The sequence below is a fragment of the Salmo salar genome, chromosome ssa11, assembly GCF_905237065.1.
Source record: "Salmo salar chromosome ssa11, Ssal_v3.1, whole genome shotgun sequence".
Lineage (NCBI taxonomy): Eukaryota > Metazoa > Chordata > Actinopteri > Salmoniformes > Salmonidae > Salmo > Salmo salar.
Window position 1 is genome coordinate 67498836 of NC_059452.1, and position 19252 is coordinate 67518087.

Genomic DNA, 19252 nt, shown 5'->3' on the forward strand with positions numbered 1-19252 from the left:
TGTGTGTGTGTGTGTGTGTGTGTGTCTTCCCTGTTTTCCTATAGTGCGTCTATCTGTCAAACACTTGGCGTAGATGTATGGTCAGGGATGTTTGACCCAGGAGTGACTGATCCCAGCAGTAAACAGATAGAGGAGTGTGTGTATGTGTATGCGCGTGCAAGCGTGTGTGTGTGTGTTTATGTGTGTGAGTAGCCAGGGTGGGGCTGGGTGGGGGGGGGTGTCGTCATTGTAGACACATGGGGATTGGACTGGAAGGAGGGGGCTCCGCTCATTGTTGATTTAATATCCAAACTAGATGGACGACTCACAGGCTCATTCTGTGAGGTAGGACACACACACGCTCAGTCACACACATACAAACACTCACACAAACACGCACACACACATAGTTAAGCCCAGTGACATTTGTTTAAATTAAGCAGCTGTGGATGATTATAGGGCTGAAGCCATGGGATTCAAAACTCCCTTGGCTCTGTCACTCAGTTTAGATTGAGGCAGTGCATTATGAATATCTATGTGTTGATGTGGATGCTTTGGATCACAAGATATGAATTGGCTGCCAGTGATGACATTGGCATTGCAGAGACCGATGTAGAGGAATCAAAATCCTTGAGGTATAGCCATGGCTTTAGCTCCTTGAGTTAATACTGTCATGGGTTCAAAACCCAAACTAGGGACTGGCTGTTTATCTCTCGGTATCTCTCTCTCTCTCTCTACCCCTCCGTTCCTAGCGGGTCTTTCCCTGGTCAGTGTTTATGCTAGCCCACAGTGTGTTTACACACCCGATGATCATTCACAATCTCTAGATGTAGCCGTACTCCAAATGTTTACCCTCCGGGCCAGAGGTGGGCCTTGCTGCAGGATACAACGTGAGAATGCAAAGGGCCGAGACCTGTGTGTTTGTGTTATATGACTCACAATCAGTGGTGTGTGATATTTCATGGTTTGGATGTGAAATATACACACACTCACGCAGACACACGCGTTTAACACACTCTCACACTGACACACACACACATACACACAGGAGAAATTATACTCACAGGCTCAATGATAGCAGGCTCTCCCTTCTGTCCTTTCTCTCCTCGAGACCCATCAACCTGCAGATGACACCGTCATCATGACCTTCTTCATCATCATCATCATCATCATCACCACCACCACCGACGTCATCAGCATCAGTCATAATTACCTGTCCATAGTATTCGTCTCTCTCTGCCGGCAGCACCTTTTCCTCCTGTCCACCGTAGTCCGGGTCTCCATAGCCATAATCTTCTTCCCCGTACTCAGAGATGGACTCCTCCTTAAACCCAACACCATCCAGATCAGTGTAATCTCCCTCAATATCCACACCCTGGCCCCCTGCTCCCCTAGCAACGGAACCCCCAGCTCCGGCTCCGGCTCCCCCCGCCCCGCCTCCGGCGCTCGCCGCCCCGCCTCCGGCGCTGGCAGATCCACCCACAGAGACGGAACCGCCACCAACAGAAACAGAACTGCCCCCGACTGATACGGATCCCCCACCAGCACCGATTTCAACAGTACTGCTGCTGCTGGTTCTGCTGCCGTGGCCACCTCCGCCGACTCCGTACTCATCCTCCTCTCCCTCTCCATAGGACAGGTCATAGCCCTCGCCATAGTTCTCATCGTAGGCTGTTGCTACCTGAGAGACCAGCGAGGAAAGGATACAGAAGTGCGACGCAATGAGAATAGTACACTGGCACACAATGACAGATAATGGCAATCATCTTATCCTCCTGCTATAGCTGCTTTCCACACGTGTAGTTCTATGTGGGTAAACATGCTGGGTTAAAAACAGCCCAGCGCTGGGTAAATAGTGAACACGACACGTTGGGTTATTTTGACACAGCCAGTTCGGTTGTTTCCGTAGAAGACTGGAGCCGTGGCTTAGTAAGGGCTGGGCTTTAAGATATATTTTTGGCCAACTGTGAGAGTAAATGTAATTCCATGCCCCCAATAGGCCACGCCTCCTGAAAATTGCCTATGGATTACATAAAAAAAGACTCAGCATACCGTACTCAGCCTTTACCAGGGTTTCCCAAACTCGGTCCTGGGGCTCACCTTCGGTGCACGCTTTGGTTTTTACTCTAGCGCTACACAGCTGATTCAAATAACCTACTCATTATCTGGCTTTGATTATTTGAATCATGAATAGTGCTCAGGGTAAAAAACAAAACGTACACGCAATGGGGGCACCAGGACTGATTTCTTGATATCCTGTAGGGCCTATACCACTGATCAACCAAGCATGAAAGTGAATATAAGCCCAAGTAATAAATTAAGCCATGTTTGGGTAATAAGATGATTTTCAGGAGGCATGGCCTATTGGCAGTGTGGCCACCAGCGAGACTAAATGTCATTCATATTCACTGCACATTACATATTCTAATATAACATTAATAACATTATTAGAATAAATATTAAAACAGTGGTAACTCTCCCAACATTGGGACATGTCTAGGCACTTGAGAAACTTATAGTCTTGGGAAAGCCTCACAAACGCTACAAAAGTGTCAGAGCTCAACAGACAAATAACATTATAACAGAACAGATGAACCGGAATGACATTTACGCTCACGGGTAGCCAAAAATAACTATCTGAATGCCACGCGCCTACTAAGCCACTCCTTCAGTCTTCTGATCTGACCCTGATCTGACCCAACCCAGCATCAATAAACCAACAGCCCAACTGAGTGACCCAACTGTCTGTGTCAAAATAACCCAACGTGTGTCCAGTATTTACACAAATTTGTTTGTTTTTAATCCAGCATTTTATTTTCTGACGATGATGATAACTCACTGAGGTCTTGTTGCGTGTCATGGTGACTCCTCCACTAGTGGTGATGACCTTCTCAATCTCCGCCCCCGTGCCCAGGTCAACCTTTGACCCCAAGTCCAGCTCCACCCCTGCGCCCGTCCCCATGCTGCTACTGCTGATGGTGACCCTGCGAGTGACATCGGGCAGGGCCGTGGACTCGTCGTAGTACGTCTCGTAGTTGCCGTAACTTTCCGTATCGTAGTTGTCGTAACGGCTGGTATCCTCCCCAGCTCCAGCAGCAGCGGCGGCTTCAGCGTTGGCGGTACTGGTCAACACTTTGCCCTCGGCTCCCTGACTGGCTGTCTCCCTTACTGATGATACCACCTCTTTGACGGAGGTGACGACACGGCCGCTCTCTGGCACGGACACCTGGAGAGAAGAACAACGCAATGTTAGGAGGAACTATTGTAGCTTATACAACTGGCATTAACAACGGCTTTGTTTAACGTCATTCATTGTCATTAACCTCAGTTTTAAACCATTGACATAAAGAAAAGCTTTTCAAAGGGATATCTGGCCAAGAAAACATACTCGGCTAGCATCAACAGCAATCATCAACAACAATCACTACGTAATAAGAGAAGGGATGAGGATGGGGGGAAGGTGTATAGTCCCACAACCCACCATACTAAACTGGAGAGAGGCCGTAGTCCTTCAAATGGACAGGGGACAGAGGACAGTACCTTTACGTCTTCCGTGGCAGGTCCAGCTGCTTCGTCCGTCTCAGTCTCAGAAGGCTTCCCATCCGTGTCCTCATAGTAAGGATACTCATAGTAATAGCTGTCCTCCTCTGTGTTCTATGCAATACAGGGAATTATGAAACGATTAGTTCCGGCCAAGCAATTGAATCGGTCAAAAGTGTGTTCCAGCAGTGGTGCTATTGAGCACAACACCACGGCTAGCACAACACCACAGCTAGCAATAATATACGGGAGGGTGTGCGTTATGGCGACCCTGATCGGAAACCCTTCCAGGAATGTCAATCTGACCCATATCTGGCCTCTCTCTCTCTCCTAAGCCTCAGCGGCCCTCCTCTTCTGTGTTCATGCATGTCACTGATGGATAATAGATCACTTTTCCACTGGTGTCTAAATGAAGCCGTCACAGATCTTAACAGGTCGAGGGCATGTTGCTGTGTACTTTGGGGTGTTTTTTAACGTCGGCATTTCTCTACTTTCCCAAAACACAACTCCCGCGAATTGCCCCACCCTGATACCACTGCAGTATTGCCCTCAGCACCACAAGGTGGGGGGGGCGGGTTGGAAAGTTCTAAGAGGGGACGATGGGGTGAGGTTGTACAAGGGAGATCAGGAGAGAAGGTGTTTAAGAAGGGCAAGTAGGCAGGAGTGGGGTTCACTTCCATTTTATGCTTGCTTACTTTACTTGCATATGGCGGTGCAATGTACCGAATGATTTCATGCCATAGCGCTCTGTCATAGAGCTCATCCTGATGATGTACTGAAAGGAGCGGTGGTCCTAGTTGCATCAGTGTCTCTCAGTTTATTTGATCTGTGAGCTCTATTGTAATATGATTTGGTCGGGGCCCCCCTCTTGACGGAAGAGAGAAAATGTAACGTTTTAAAGTTAATTTCCTGCAATTCTACACATTTTGCCATGGGCCGGAGATTTTTTTTTGCAATTTTATAACAACTGTCATGCAATTTTACTAATCTTGCCATGGGGCAGAGAGAAATTTCTAGAGTATTAAAGCAAATTTCATGCAATTCTACCCATTTTGCCAGTTTAGATAACTGGCTAGACTAACTCACCAATCAAAAAATTACTGTCAGTTTCTGACAAAACCAACCAAATTTCAAACTTGCACCTTCTGTAATCTACTATTCTAACTCTCAACAGTAAGTTGAGACCCCGACTGAGCCCTAGTGGCCGTGGGCCCTAAGCGACCAGATACAAGAGCTGTGATTGGGCACACTATGGTTCTGGTACTCTCCCTGACTACTCCCCGTCCATAAGAAGGGTGAGATCACCACTTCAACTGGAATGAGTCCAAGGGCGTGGTTGTTTAGCTTCTTGAATTAATGTCATCCTCCTCCAAAGGATCAAGCCTAACCACACCAAGGTAGGAAAGCAGAGTTGTTTAATAGAATGGGGGCAGATACTGAAGAAGGACAATCTCCATTCAGCATAGCGTATGGAGATACAGGCTTAGGCAAGTACTCTGCCATTCCTGCATATTTGATCTACAATATCACTGCATAGCATATTCAACCCTGTTGGTTTCCCCAGTAGTCAGCACTTTCTCTCTGGCAAACTTCAGAGTTTTCCCCCCTCAGCCATGCAGCTCTTTTTTTCTTTCCAGCAGTTTGTCCAACCGACACTACCTGATCCCTAATCAAAGAGCTGCTTATGGATAAAGGGATTAGGGTAAATCAGGGAATACCACGCCTCAGGGTATATGAAGGTGTTTGACAGAATGCACAGGACCTGGAGCTGGTTTAGAGCTTCATTGGTTAGCTTTCATATTATTGCTAAATCAGGTACTCGTCTTAAGGCCCTAAAGGGCAAGGCAACCGGAAACAAGACTGAATACAAACAGTGTAGCTATTCCCTCCGCAAGGCAATCAAACAAGCTAAGCGGTCAGTACAGAGACAGAGTGGAGTCGCAATTCAATGGCTCAGACACGAGAGGTATGTGGCAGGGTCTACAGTCAATCACGGACTACAAAAAGAAAACAAGCCCAGTCGCGGTCCCCGATGTCTTGCTCCCAGACAAACTAAACAACTTCTTTGCTCGCTTTGAGGACAATACAGTGCCGCCAACACGGCCCGCTACCAAAACCTGTGGACTCTCCTTCACCGCAGCCAACGTGAGTAAAACATTTAAACATGTTAACCCTCGCAAGGCTGGCGGCCCAGACGGCATCCCTAGCCGCGTCCTCAGAGCATGCGCAGACCAGCTGGCAGGTGTGTTTATGGACATATTCAATCAATCCCTATGCCAGTCTGCTGTTTCCACATGCTTCAAGATGGCCACCATTGTTCCTGTTCCCAAGAAATGAAAGTAACTGAGCTAAAAGACTATCGCCCTGTAGCACTCAGTTCTGTCAGCATGAAGTGCTTTGAGAGACTAGTCAAGGATCATATCACCTCCACCATACCTGATATCCTAGACCCACTCCAATTTGCTTACCGCCCCAATAGGTCCACAGACGACGCAATCACAATCACACTGCATACTGCCCAAACCCATCTGGACAAGAGGATGACCTATGTAAGAATGCTGTTCATCGACTACAGCTCAGCATTTAACACCATAGTACCCTCCAACTCGTCATTAAGCTCGAGACCCTGGGTCTCGACCCCGCCCTGTGCAACTGGGTCCTGGACTTTCTGACGGGACGCCCCCAGGTGGTGAGGGTAGGAAACAACATCTCCACCCTGCTGATCCTCAACACTGGGGCCCCACAAGGGTGCGTTCTCAGCCCCCTCCTGTACTCCCTATTCACCCATGACTGCGTGGCCATGCACGCCTCCATCTCAATCATCAATTTGCAGACGACACTACAGTGGTAGGCTTGATTACCAACAACGACGAGACGGCCTACAGGGAGGAGATGAGGGCCCTTGGAGTGTGGTGTCAGGAAAATAACCTCACACTCAACGTCAACAAAACATAGGAGATGATCGTGGACTTCAGGATACAGCAGAGGGAGCACCCCCTATCCACATCGACGGGACAGTAGTGGAGAAGGTGGAAAGTTAAGTTCCTCGGCGTACACATCACGGACAAACTGAAATGGTCCACCCACACAGACAGCGTGGTGAAGAAGGCGCAACAGCGCCTCTTCAACCTCAGCAGGTTGAAGAAATTTGGCTTGTCACCTAAAACACTCACAAACTATTACAGATGCACAATCGAGAGCATCCTGTCGGGCTGTATCACCGCTTGGTACGGCAACTGCTCCGCCCACAACCGCAAGGCTCTCCAGAGGGTAGTGAGGTCTGCACAACTCATCACCAGGGGGCAAACTACCTGCCCTCCAGGACACCTACACCACCCGTTGTCACAGGAAGGCCAACAAGATCAAGGACAACAACCACCCGAGCCACTGCCTGTTCCCCCCGCTATCATCCAGAAGGCAAGGGTCAGTACAGGTGCATCAAAGTTGGGACCGAGAGACTGAAAAACAGCTTCTATCTCAAGGCCATCAGACTGTTAAACAGCCATCACTAACATTGAGTGCCTGCTGCCAACATACTGACTCAAATCACTAGCCACTTTAATAATAAAAAATTGGATGTAATAAATGTATCACTAGTCACTTTAAACAATGGCACTTTATATAATGTTTACATACCCTACATTACTCATCTCATATGTATATACTGTACTCTATAGCATCTACTGCATCTTGCCTATGCCGTTCGGCCATCACTCATCCATATATTTAAATGTACATATTCTTATTCATTCCTTTACACTTGTGTGTATAAGGTAGTTGCTGTGAAATTGTTAGATTACTTGTTAGATATTACTGCATGGTCGGAACTAGAAGCACAAGCATTTCGCTACACTCGCATTAACATCTGCTAACCATGTGTATGTGACCAATAATATTTGATTTGAAGGACCCACCCTGACCGATAGTTTCCCTTAACCTCTGTCTGTCAAAAAATTTGCACTTTATTAAAAAGTGTATCATCTTGTTAAACTTCTCAAGCCAACACAGCAAGTAGACTTCCACCTGAAGTTAATTACCCTGAGACATGAGAAGAGAGAGACTCACCTGAAAGGAAGGATAGAGTATATAAAACATACTCTAAACATACCGTAAACATGGATAGGAAACAGGATGGTGGAGAACAGAAGAGTGTGGAGAGGTGATGAAGTGACTCACGTATTCATCTGTGTTGGGGTCCTGTGCCTGGGGCTGCTCTGGGACAGGGACCTCACAGTCGGGGCTGTAGTGCTCACAGTAATCATAGGCAGCACGGTGATCGGCTACAATCATCAGCTGCTGGATGTCTCCCTGGAAACACACAGGAAAAAGGAAGTGAAAACTGATGTAAAAAACAAAAACAAACAAACAAGAAAATAAACAAACCAAAAAAATGAAATCAATGAAAACATGTATTGCAGAGCGTCCTGCAGGCTGAACATAAACTGCAAGAACTAGGTCAAGGATGATGTATATACTGTAAACGCTGGATAGCTGATGCTATGTATTGGCAACTGAGACGCTTTAAAGTCACCGGTCGGCGGTCCAAATCCCCATCGTCATTCATGGCTTAGGAAAGGGCCAATTTAGCTAGCTACTGCAGGACACAACACGTAACAAGCAGACCAGAAACTTCATTATTTTTTGGACAATGACATTTTGGTTTAAATTTGATTTGATTGGTGTGATGCCAAATCCAAACAGGCCTCCTTTTGGGGGTGTTTTTCTGTGCCAAGAACACCCACAGTTTATTATTTTATCATATATATTTTTTTATCAACAGCAGCCAAATGCTTGCCGACATCAACCAATCAAATGCTACAGCGGCAACATGTCATACTCTTTTTGTCCAGACAGCATAAGATACATGTGCTACACATACTGAGACAGAGGGGCGCCGTTTCCCTCGCTCTGATGATTTCTCCTGTCAGATAGATACAGCTAGTTGCGAATTATGAAAACAGAGAGACGAAAGATAAATTGTTTTACGTTGGTCAAATTTTTGGGGAAGCTTGGGCTTCCCTCTGCATCCATGAATACACACCACTGCGAAAGGTGCAGTGTGAGTCTTGTAAAGTTAGGTGTTCCTTAATATATACAGGGACATTTAAGTTGATCGATTTATAAGATAAATTGGTACCAATGCAGATGTCTTCTGTTTGGGAGTGACAGCCAATTTAGTGATTTATACATTGTGTCTTATAATTGCATCATGTACCCTAATAGGTACTGAACAGTACAATGTGAGATTATATGTTTACATCTGACGGTACACTATGTGTATTGATCTTTTTGTAGCCCCGAGAACAATACTGTACCCTAACGTACCCTTTTTCTGACAGTGTATGGACACGACATGAGCTGAACTGCTCTGGCACATATATCTAATGAACATGGTGGTTTACAGAGAGAGAGGAAGGGTGAGAAAGAGAGAGCGAGCGGTTCAGCAGGATCACCAGGCTGCATAGGGAGTTGGGTGTGAGTGTTATACTATATGTTCAATCCTTGACAAGACTTGTACCTCAACTATAAAGTACACTTCCCAAGCCAACACAAACAACACATATAGAGAAATCAACACAGATTTTTTTTTTAAAGAACACACAAACCATGATTTAACATGTTTAACACTGCTCTAAACCACATGTAACATTTCCTCACAAATGCCATCAAATCATGTTTATAATCAACCCACAGTATGTACACATCCAAATATGTATACATAGGCATGCCAACCTATAAAATCTCCTCATGAGGAAATAGATTATTTTGAGATGATTTCAGTCTTTCATTAACTCCATCTGCCAGATGTTTGAAATGACTGGAAAACACTTTTGTTTTTCCACGTCTGATTCTCCATGCATGAAGAATCTTTATTACTTACAGAGAGTATTTGTCACTTGTGGTCCAACCAACAACAGTTTGCAGAAAAACATTCATCTGAAGGTCTCTAACATTACTTTGCATATGCGTAGTGATTCTCTACATGCACAACACCACAGTCCAATATTGTTTCCTGATGTTTTCTGGCTGGTGTCTGTCTTCCTGATGGATGAAAGGGAAACAAACTGGGACCCTTGTCTTCCAGATGAAGTACTCTGCTAAAGCCATTACACACCATGGCTACTCCAGCATCACGCTCAAGGCTCTCAGGATATCCAGGCCATTTGTGTTGTTCGGATGTTAGTAGATGCATCATTTGAACCCATATCTTTTTTTTGTTGTCAATATTGGATTTGGAAGATACCAATTTGAAGCAAAAACAGCCATCTGTAAACTGTTAAGTGTTGGTGATGGAAAAGTGTTGGATCAAGTCAGGTTTGTTTCTCAGACCCTTATGGACTGAACTGAGATGTTGACCAAACTCATCCTGTGTCAGTGCTTAGTTGTCAATCGGTCTGTCTGTGTGTCTCTACACTCTCAGAAAAAAGGGTTCCAAAAGGGTTCTACCAAGGGTTCTACCAAGAATACTTTTGATCTGAAGAACCATTTTTGGAAAACAGGGGTTCGTTGTAAGGAAAAGGGTTCTACCTAGAACATTGACCATGCTGAGAACTGTTTTTTGAAGAAAGGGTTCTTTGATGATTCTTTGGAAGGCAAGATGGGTTCTACATAGAGCCATACATTGTATTTCCCAGAATGCTCTATTGTTGGGTGATTTTCAGAACTGTTTGTTTTAATATCCGTGTTTTTGCATGCACATTTATTGGTTGATACATTTTATGCTACACAAATATGCTACAGTATCCTCCAAAGATAAAAGGGTTCTCAGTAGAACCCTTCATAGAGGGTTCTAGGTAGAACCATATACAAGGGGTTCTATAAAGAACCCTACATAGAGGGTTCTAGGTAGAACTCTTTGCAAAAGGTTCTACCTAGCACCTATGGGGACAAACCGAAGAACCCTTTATGGTTCTACTTAGCAAGTGTAGAGTATCTTTGATTCACAGCTGCTCTAGAGTGAAAGTTTCAAATGGCTGTCCATTAGCTCAGCGAAAACGCAATAAAACTAAATTGAGATCATTCAGGGGGTGCCAGGGGGATGTGGCTAGATGCTTCCCCATCTCCTGCTTCCTCCCCCGTTTCTCTCCCCCAGGGTATCAGGTGACGCGATCCTCAGTTCACCCAGACGTAACGCTTAGTCATACATTTTCAGACGCTGAGAACATAGCTGGCGCAATAAGAACACCACCACATAGAAAAACACAAACACACATACACACACAATACACACACGTCTCCATACAGGTAACGAGGGAAGCTGTGGCGTTTTACAATATTTCGTTGGGAAAAGCTGATGCGTGTGTTCGACTGCAGTGCTATGGACAGCCAAAGCCCTTGAGGGAGGAGAGAGAAAGCGCCGGCATTTGTCATCATCACTGTATTGAACCGTGCTGAACAATACTGGACACCCAGTTCCAGCTGGTGCTGAAGGTTCAACTCTAAGGTAATCAACAGAGGTCTACCGCCATAAGCCAGTAACCACCAGGCAAGACACAAGCCCAGGAAGTGAGCTTTGTTTAAACCCCATAGACAGTGGGAGAGAACGTAAAAAAGGAAGCTCGACACATCCATTGAGATTTACTGTCAGAGGAAAGATTACTTCTAGCTAGGGTCACATTTTGTGCTTTATGCTTGTCTTTTAAAGCACAAAATGTTTCGTTGGTTGTGGCGTGTCCGTATTCACAAAGTTACAATTCAGTTCAATGCAGTTAAAGATAAATTCTCCAACCTCACCAGAAGGAAACCAAAGACCATTTTACTAAAGTCATTTTAAAATACCATGTTCCCCTTGATAAAGACAAACTACACAGTAAAACGTTTGTCACTTTTTGTCACTACTAAGCTGGTTTTGATTTCCCTTGTATGGGCCCGGGTTGGGATGTATCCTAAATGGCACCCTATTCTCTATGTATTGATGCTGGATCTTCATTTGAGACAGTTTGCCACAAGCAGGAAAATAATTCTGCAGCAACAGGAAATAATGAATGGACATTTTTGAAGGGATTGATACAATTTTCGTTACGCACAACAAAATGATGGTTCTAAGTGTCACGTCCTGACCAGTAAAAGGGGTTATTTGTTATAGTAGTTTGGCCAGGGCGTGGCAGGGGGGTGTTTGTTTTGTGTGTTTGGGGTTTTGATGTATGTTCTATATTTTATATTTCTATGTTCATTCTATGTTCCATATCTATGTTTTGTATTTCTGTGTTTTGGCCTGGTATGGCTCTCAATCAGGGACAGCTGTACTTTGTTGTCGCTGATTGGGAGCCATACTTAGGTAGCCCTTTTTCCACCTGTCTGGTGTGGGAAGTTGTCTTTGCGTTGCATGTGTTTGCACGCATATCTTTTCGTTCGTTGTATTGTTTATTGTTTTGCTGGTTCACGTTTAAAATAAAGAAAGATGAACCCAACTCACGCTGCGCCTTGGTCTACCTTTAACGACAGACGTTACACTAAGATAGAGATTCTTTGGCTTGTAACCATAGCGGAACGCTTTTTGGTGCTATATACAACAGAACCCTTTTTTGAAAGTTCAATAAAGAACCATGCTCATAAGGTTCTAAATGGAACCTGTACGGTGCTATAAAGAAACCTTTCCTACGGTTCTATAAAGAACCATTAAAAAAGATTCTATATAGAACCAAAAAAAGGATTACAACTGCTTTTTATGGTTCTTTATAGAACCTTTGTGGAGAACGGTTCCATAAAGAACCCCTTTCAATCTGAAAGGTTCTTTGTAGATCCTTCTGAAGAACCATACAGGTTTTTTATTTTTTTGGGTCATCCATATTATATTGTTAAAATTCCATACAGTAAAGAAACATTGAAAAGCTGAAAGGGTTCTTTGAGTCATTATGGTTCAATAAAGAACCATCACCCTTCCCAAAGAACCCTTGAGGAACGCTCATTTTTTTAGTGTGTAGGGCAAAACAAGTCAGACATTTTCAAGTGGAAAATTCACAGCAACAAAAGAGTGATTCAATTAAAATCCTACATCTGTAGTGCACTGCTTTTGATCTGAGCACTATGAGCACTGGTCAAAAGTAGTGCCCTATATCGAGAATAGGTTTCCATTTGGGACGCAACCTTGGTCTCTTTATAACAGAAAGGCCCAGCCAGGTGTTGCTTAAACTGGCAGTACAAAGACCTCTGGTGGATGTTATTACTACACTCACTAGGTGTACAGTTATATTTTTCCTTATAGCGCCTGCTGCCAAAAATAGTTAATATTCAGTGTAGACCAAATGTTTTCAATATATTTATTTCTATGGCCTTCATCAAACCACCATTCATCAATATGATGTCAGTGGGCCTTGGCATTAGCACTGCAGCTGAACTAATGCAGTGTGGGGGGATGTTCAATGGAGTCGTACTGTATGTATGGCTTTGCAGAGTCAGTAGTTGTGGATTCCTTCAGTGTACTATGAGAGGCCACTACTGTATCCTCAGGCAAGAGATGGAATGGACAAGCAGTGGTTTGGCTTACCCCAATAAAATAAATAAAAATATCAAAGATTATAGGATCGTAGAGAGAGAAACACACACACACACACACTTTACCAAGCACACAAACAGCAATGGCTGTATTTCATAGCCCTGGCGGAATGTTCTGAGACGCCCCAATTACAGGTCCTATTTCTGAGGGAATGGTGGGATCTGGCGGAACTGTTTTTTTTCTGCTGAACTAAGCATCACATATCCCATCAGACTGGTGTTTAACAGAGCACATCCAGACAACAACAGTACCACACACACACACACACACACACACACACACACACACACACACACACACACACACACACACACACACACACACACACACACACACACACACACACACACACACACACACACACAGAGAGCCCTGTAGCCTCCCTGTCAGCATCTCTCTGGGATACGGTGAAATACGATCTATACTCCCAGACAGCCCTCAGTGGAAAAACTGCTGCCTGTGTCCGTAAGTCATGGAGTAGCAGGACAGACACATCCAGCATGTTCAAAGTGCGGCTGCAGGCCTGTGTACGTGAGAGGAGGGACGGAAGGAGAGCAAAAGTCCAAGTTCTAAAGAAGGGATCCAAATGAAAGACAGAGGATGTGTGTATATGGGCCTGTATCTGTAGTATCTCAAAATACAAGACTATATCAGTAGATCAAGCCATGCCCTGTCCAGCATCCACCTTCCATCCATTAACCAGTGCTGTTCCAGTTGTGCCCAGCTGGGAGCAGAAGAGGGTAGAACGTATATTAACTCAACGTAATAAAGCATTTACAATGGGTTAGTAAATAGTTTATTGATCATTTATTGATCATTACTCCCACATTTGTAAATGTTAATAACCTAATTATTCACACATTTATAAACAACTTTTAAAGTATTTAACAATGATTTATAAGATCATTCATAAGCTGTTTAATATAGGTCCTTATAAATCAAGTGTGGGCTATTTATAAATAATACATATTTTATAAATGTTTTGAGTGACCAGTGTAATTTCTCACAAAAAGACGGACACGCCATTGGTATTGTATTCCAAAACGGTTGTTTTCCAAAACTGTCACACTGTTGTAATAGCATGACGGTAATATTACAGCAGTGTTGAAGTGTAACTTCAGACACTCTATGCAGAGTAAAACAAAGTTCTTAGTCCAAAAATGCTAACATAAGTGTTTGATGCACTGACTTACCAAAACCAAAGTGTGGATTGGAGTCACTCCTTGGAGCAGTTTAATCTCGGTTAGCCAAGACAAAAATCTTGCGTGGGAATTCTAATTGACTGATTCACATTTTCAAACGGAGGTCCAGGTTAAACGTAAACTTTTTCTAAAGTTCGCAAGTATTACCCCTTGATGTTTTTTCTCGTCATGTGTCAGATTGTGGGCAGCAGGGTCAAGAGAGCAGGGTAGGACTATGGGAGGTCTTGGTCCACCTCTGCCTACCTGGTAGCCCGTCCCACATCAAAGCTCTTCACAGCATGATCCAAAACATTATTTACATAGCAAACCCAGAGCTGCTGCCCGACATACCCAGACCTCCACCAACACCAACCCAGAGCCCAACGCCTGCCTGGGCATTCTCCAACCTGACCACACTAACCAAGCAACACACTGCACAGGTCAGCTCACGGCACTGCAAGAGCTATAAATCAACATACACAGAGGGAGAAACACACAGACGAAGGGATACACACAAACACACATACTGTACAGTACACCAATGTGGAGACAAACGGGCATAGAAGCTGTAACAGTAACAAACACACACACACAGACACACACACACACACACACACACAGACACACACACACACAGAGACACTGTCACAGTAATATACACATCGTTAGAGTTGCATTTACCCACATACACCGTCAAATGCACCTCCTGACTGATGTCTTGAGATGTTGCTTCAATATTTCCACATAATATTCCTACCTCATGAAGCCATCTATTTTGTGAAGTGCACCAGTCCCTCCTGCAGCAAAGCACCCCCACAACATGATGCTGCTACCCCCGTGCTTCACGGATGGGATGGTGTTCTTCGGCTTGCAAGCATCCCCCTTTTTCCTCCAAACATAAGGATGGTAATGATGGCCAAACAGTTCTAATTTTGTTTCATCAGACCAGAGGACATTTCTCCAAAAAGTACAATCTTTGTCCCCACGTGCAGTTGCAACCGTAGTCTGGCTTTTTTATGGCGGTTTTGGAACAGTGGCTTCTTCCTTGCTGAGCGGCCTTTCAGGTTATGTCGATATAGGACTCGTTTTACTGTGGATATAGATACTTTTGTACCGGTTTCCTCCAGCATCTTCACAAGGTCCTTTGCTGTTGTTCTGGGATTGATTTGCACTTTTCGCACCAATGTACGTTCATCTCTAGGAAACAGAAGGCGTCTCCTTCCTGAGCGTTATGACGGCTGAGTGGTCCCATGGTGTTTATACTTGCGTACTATTGCTTATACAGATGAACGTGGTACCTTCAGGCGTTTGGAAATTGCTCCCAAGGATGAACCAGAATTGTGGACGTCTACAATATTTTTTCTGAGGTCTTGGCTGATTTCTTTTGATTTTCCCATGATGTCAAGCGAAGAGGCACTGAGTTTGAAGGTAGTCCTTGAAATGCACCCACAGGTACACCTCCAATTGACTCAAATGATGTCAATTAGCCTATCAGAAACTTCTAACGCCATGACATCATTTTATGGAATTTTCCAAGTTGTTTAAAGGCCCAGTCAACTTAATGTATGTAAACTTCTGACCCACTGGAATTGTGATACAGTGAATTATAAGTGAAATAATCTGTCTGTAAACAATTGTTGGAAAAATTACTTGTATCATGCACAAAGTAGATGTCCTAACCGACTTGCCAAAACTATAGTTTGTTAACAAGAAATTTGTGGAGTGGTTGAAAAACGAGTTTTAATGACTCCAACCTAAGTGTATGTAAACTTCCAACTTCAACTGTAGAAGGCTTCTGTCTATTTGAGCTGGACAGACTGTGTTGGCAATCCTGTCGAATGCATCTTTTTTAAATCAATCGTGTAGTGAAGCTGCATAAGTGTTGAATCTCCACTTCCTGGCGATTGAGTTTTGAAATCAATGGAATTAGAGTAATAGCTAAAGAGATGGACAAAACACCGGTCTCTGGATTACATCTTCAAACTAAGGGCAACCGTGGCATGGCATCCGTGACAGGGCGACGCATCCATCATGCATGATGATGTACACGGGTAAGATAGTCTAGCATTAGCTAGCTACATTTTCAGATATTCCACGTTTCTAATTTTGACAGAAAGCAGTTTCAATTCAAGCTAAATTGTACTGTTAGCTAGCTAACGTTAGCTGGCTGGCTCCCTAGCTAATGTTAAGTGTATGATGTTGATATTCGTATCCCAGAACCGTTTGCTTTGCTAGTTAGAGCCTAATGTTAGCTAGCTAACATTGAACCTGGTTGGTTAGCTCCCAGCAGCTTCATGCAGGGTAGTAATGACATGATTCGGTACTATGTTCATTGTTGTTTAACTAGCTAACGTTAGCTGGCTGGCTCGTTAGCTAATGTTACTTGATGTGTGTGATCTTACACTTTGTTTACCTAGCTATGTTAATTGTTTACCTAGCAAGCTACATGTCTTAAGCTAAAGTGTACAACACCCGTTGAATATGGCCGGTGTCAGTAAACGTCGGCAAAAAAGCGTAATGAAATTGTTGCCAGCAGAGCTGGTTAGTCTGTGTTCATGTTATCCAGAGGTAAACAAACCATTGGCCGGAGCATCAAGCGTGCGCTCTGAACGTTCCGAGAGCGAAACGAGATGGCTGGGGCTTAATAGGGTGTGAACGATGCTAAATGGGTGTAGACAAAGATACCAAAACATTCATAGGCCATTTTCTAAACACTGAGTTTACAAGTTTATCAACTTTCAAAGCATAATTACTTTCCCATTGTTCCTCAAACATGCAGTATATGATATTCCATTTTGTAGCTCTGAGTCTCTACTTGTATCCAATGTAAAAAAACACCATTTCAAATGTTGCTACAAAAGACCGAATCCAGTTGGTGAGTCACATTTATACACATACACAGTATCCCCTCCAGACAGTGGCTGGTTCTCAGAGCTCAGTGAAGCTGCCGAAAGCCACAGATGTGTCTATCACCTCACTTATCCACCAGACTCCCTCTCACCCTCCCCACACCCCCTCCCTAACTGCCTCACCCCCTTCTGCTCCTGTCGTGCTTCTGGATCCGCTTTGGATCCTCTCTCTCCTCCCCCTCTCCTCTTTGGGTACCATCCACTCCCTTCCGCCCCTCTTTCTCTCCCCTTTCTCCTCCCCCTCCCCTTGTCTTGGGAGAGAGTCACCTCCACTGCACAGGATTATGGGTGGATTATTTCCAGTCCCCCTCTCTGACTATGACGTTGGCCAGGAGCACCGGGGGAAGGTGGTGCAGAGGTGCACCATGGGAATGTTTGGCTTGGCCATTTGCTGAAAGCCGCAAAAGAAGTGCTGAGGGCACACTTCTACTTGTGGGCCTGCTCCGATCATTAACGGGGTTGATGGAGGGGGTGAGGGGGGTTGAGTTGAAACCCAGACATCTGCCATGAATTAAGGAAATTCTCCCGGTGATCCAGGGGGGAAATTTGTCTGTCTGGGGCTAGACGACTGAACTGTGTTAAACTCAATATAAGATCATATAATAACTCATTAAGAGCTAGCAGCTAGTGTGTTCTCACAGGGTTAATTAAGCATAGTATATGCCAAAAAGGCATCATAGTAGAAGGTCAAGCGTGAATTAAGTAAGCTAACAAAACAGTAAGGTTCTTGAATATCTCTTTTCAATGCATTTCAAACCGAACCTGAGACGTCAGGCTACTGTCTGAGAATAGAAAGTCTATGAATGAAGTATGAGCCACTGAAGCTATTAGTTTGGGGACTCCACTTTTATACTGCTTCAGAAACTGCGAAAAGACACCGTATAGAAATACATTACACTAGTCAATGGTCAACACAGCCATGAAACACTATGTACCAGAGAAAGAAAGCATACAAGAGGATCGAATAGTGGTATTCAAAGTTGGGGTCGCAACCCCTAGCGGGGGAACTGCAGTGGGGTATATATATTTTGAAGACCTTTAATGATTATTGTAAAGATAATTGTGTAGAAATGTTTTTGAGAAAGATAATTGGAAAAAATAAATGTTATTGAGGAAATGTATTTATTGATTTATTTTCATTTAGAAAATGTGATGAATTGAAGGTTATTTGTTAATGTAACAAACCAAACTTACCGGTTGTGTCATTAGATTTTTGGGGTGGGGTCGTGAGAAATTATTGCAGAAAAAATGGGGTCCCCAGTAATTCTGGCGGAACAAATTGGCTCCCAGCTGGAAAGGTTTGGAATAACACTGACCTAAAACAACCCATTGGCATTGATTGAAAAGGGAACTGTAATGTCTGGGAATATAAAGCTTGGTCTATGGAGGCTCTTAAAGTCTGCTTCTTTACCATCTCTGCCATCATCACTGTAGTCTTTGGTCCTGCCCTACAAACTAGTTCTAATGGCCTTGGTGAGAGATGCCATTTATCATCCGTTTAAACATCTAGAAAAGGTTTGTAAAGTGTTTCAAAGCACAAGAAAATCTACTTTTACAGGTATTTTTATAAGTTCCTAAAAGTAAACAAAGTTAGCCAACATGTCAGCTATAGTTAGAGTTATGACTTCAGCTTCATGACTGAGAGTCCGCCGTTACAGTGGCTCTGCTATAAGGGCTAATAATTGCAAAACAATCAAACAGGAGCCTCGTGGACTCCCAACGGAGCACTGGTTACATCACCGATCCCCACACTACAGGAAATGGAAAAGGAGTTCAAAGTCTGGGCATCTGCCCCCGTGTGAGGAACGCCTAACTGACCCCACTGGAAAAGTGATGGGATGAGTTGCATGCACACCAAGTGGAATAACATGTGTACGTTGTATAGTTCATTTCATGTTTTTTTTCCTCTCACTTGTTGACCTTTGGGACGAGAACCGGAGTGGAACCGTCTATCATTGACAAGTCTTCTTGATAGGAATTCTGCTAACTCACCTGTCAGTTGTCAACCTCTTTAGAGGGAGTACCTAGAACTGTAACGACCTTGATCCCCGTATCTCTATTTCTATCTGTGTTTTATTTACCTGACGAGAGGTTATGAAATGCAGGACGGGCAAAGAGAGAGTGAAGAATGTGAAAAAGAGGAAACA

The 19252-nt window shown here is 44.1% G+C and overlaps 1 protein-coding gene across 2 annotated transcripts in view; it reads right to left on the reverse strand.

Moving 5' to 3' along the window:
* Positions 1-19252, reverse strand: part of LOC106562962 (collagen alpha-1(V) chain) — a 133876-nt gene that overhangs the window by 49316 nt on the left and 65308 nt on the right. For both annotated transcript variants that reach the window (XM_014128098.2, XM_014128099.2), the window contains exons 5-9: positions 7696-7827; positions 3520-3633; positions 2819-3205; positions 1193-1660; positions 1044-1100 (exon numbers count right to left, since the gene is read on the reverse strand). In XM_014128098.2, coding sequence (XP_013983573.1) covers positions 1044-1100; positions 1193-1660; positions 2819-3205; positions 3520-3633; positions 7696-7827 — 1158 coding nt within the window. The remainder of the gene's footprint in view (positions 1-1043; positions 1101-1192; positions 1661-2818; positions 3206-3519; positions 3634-7695; positions 7828-19252) is intronic.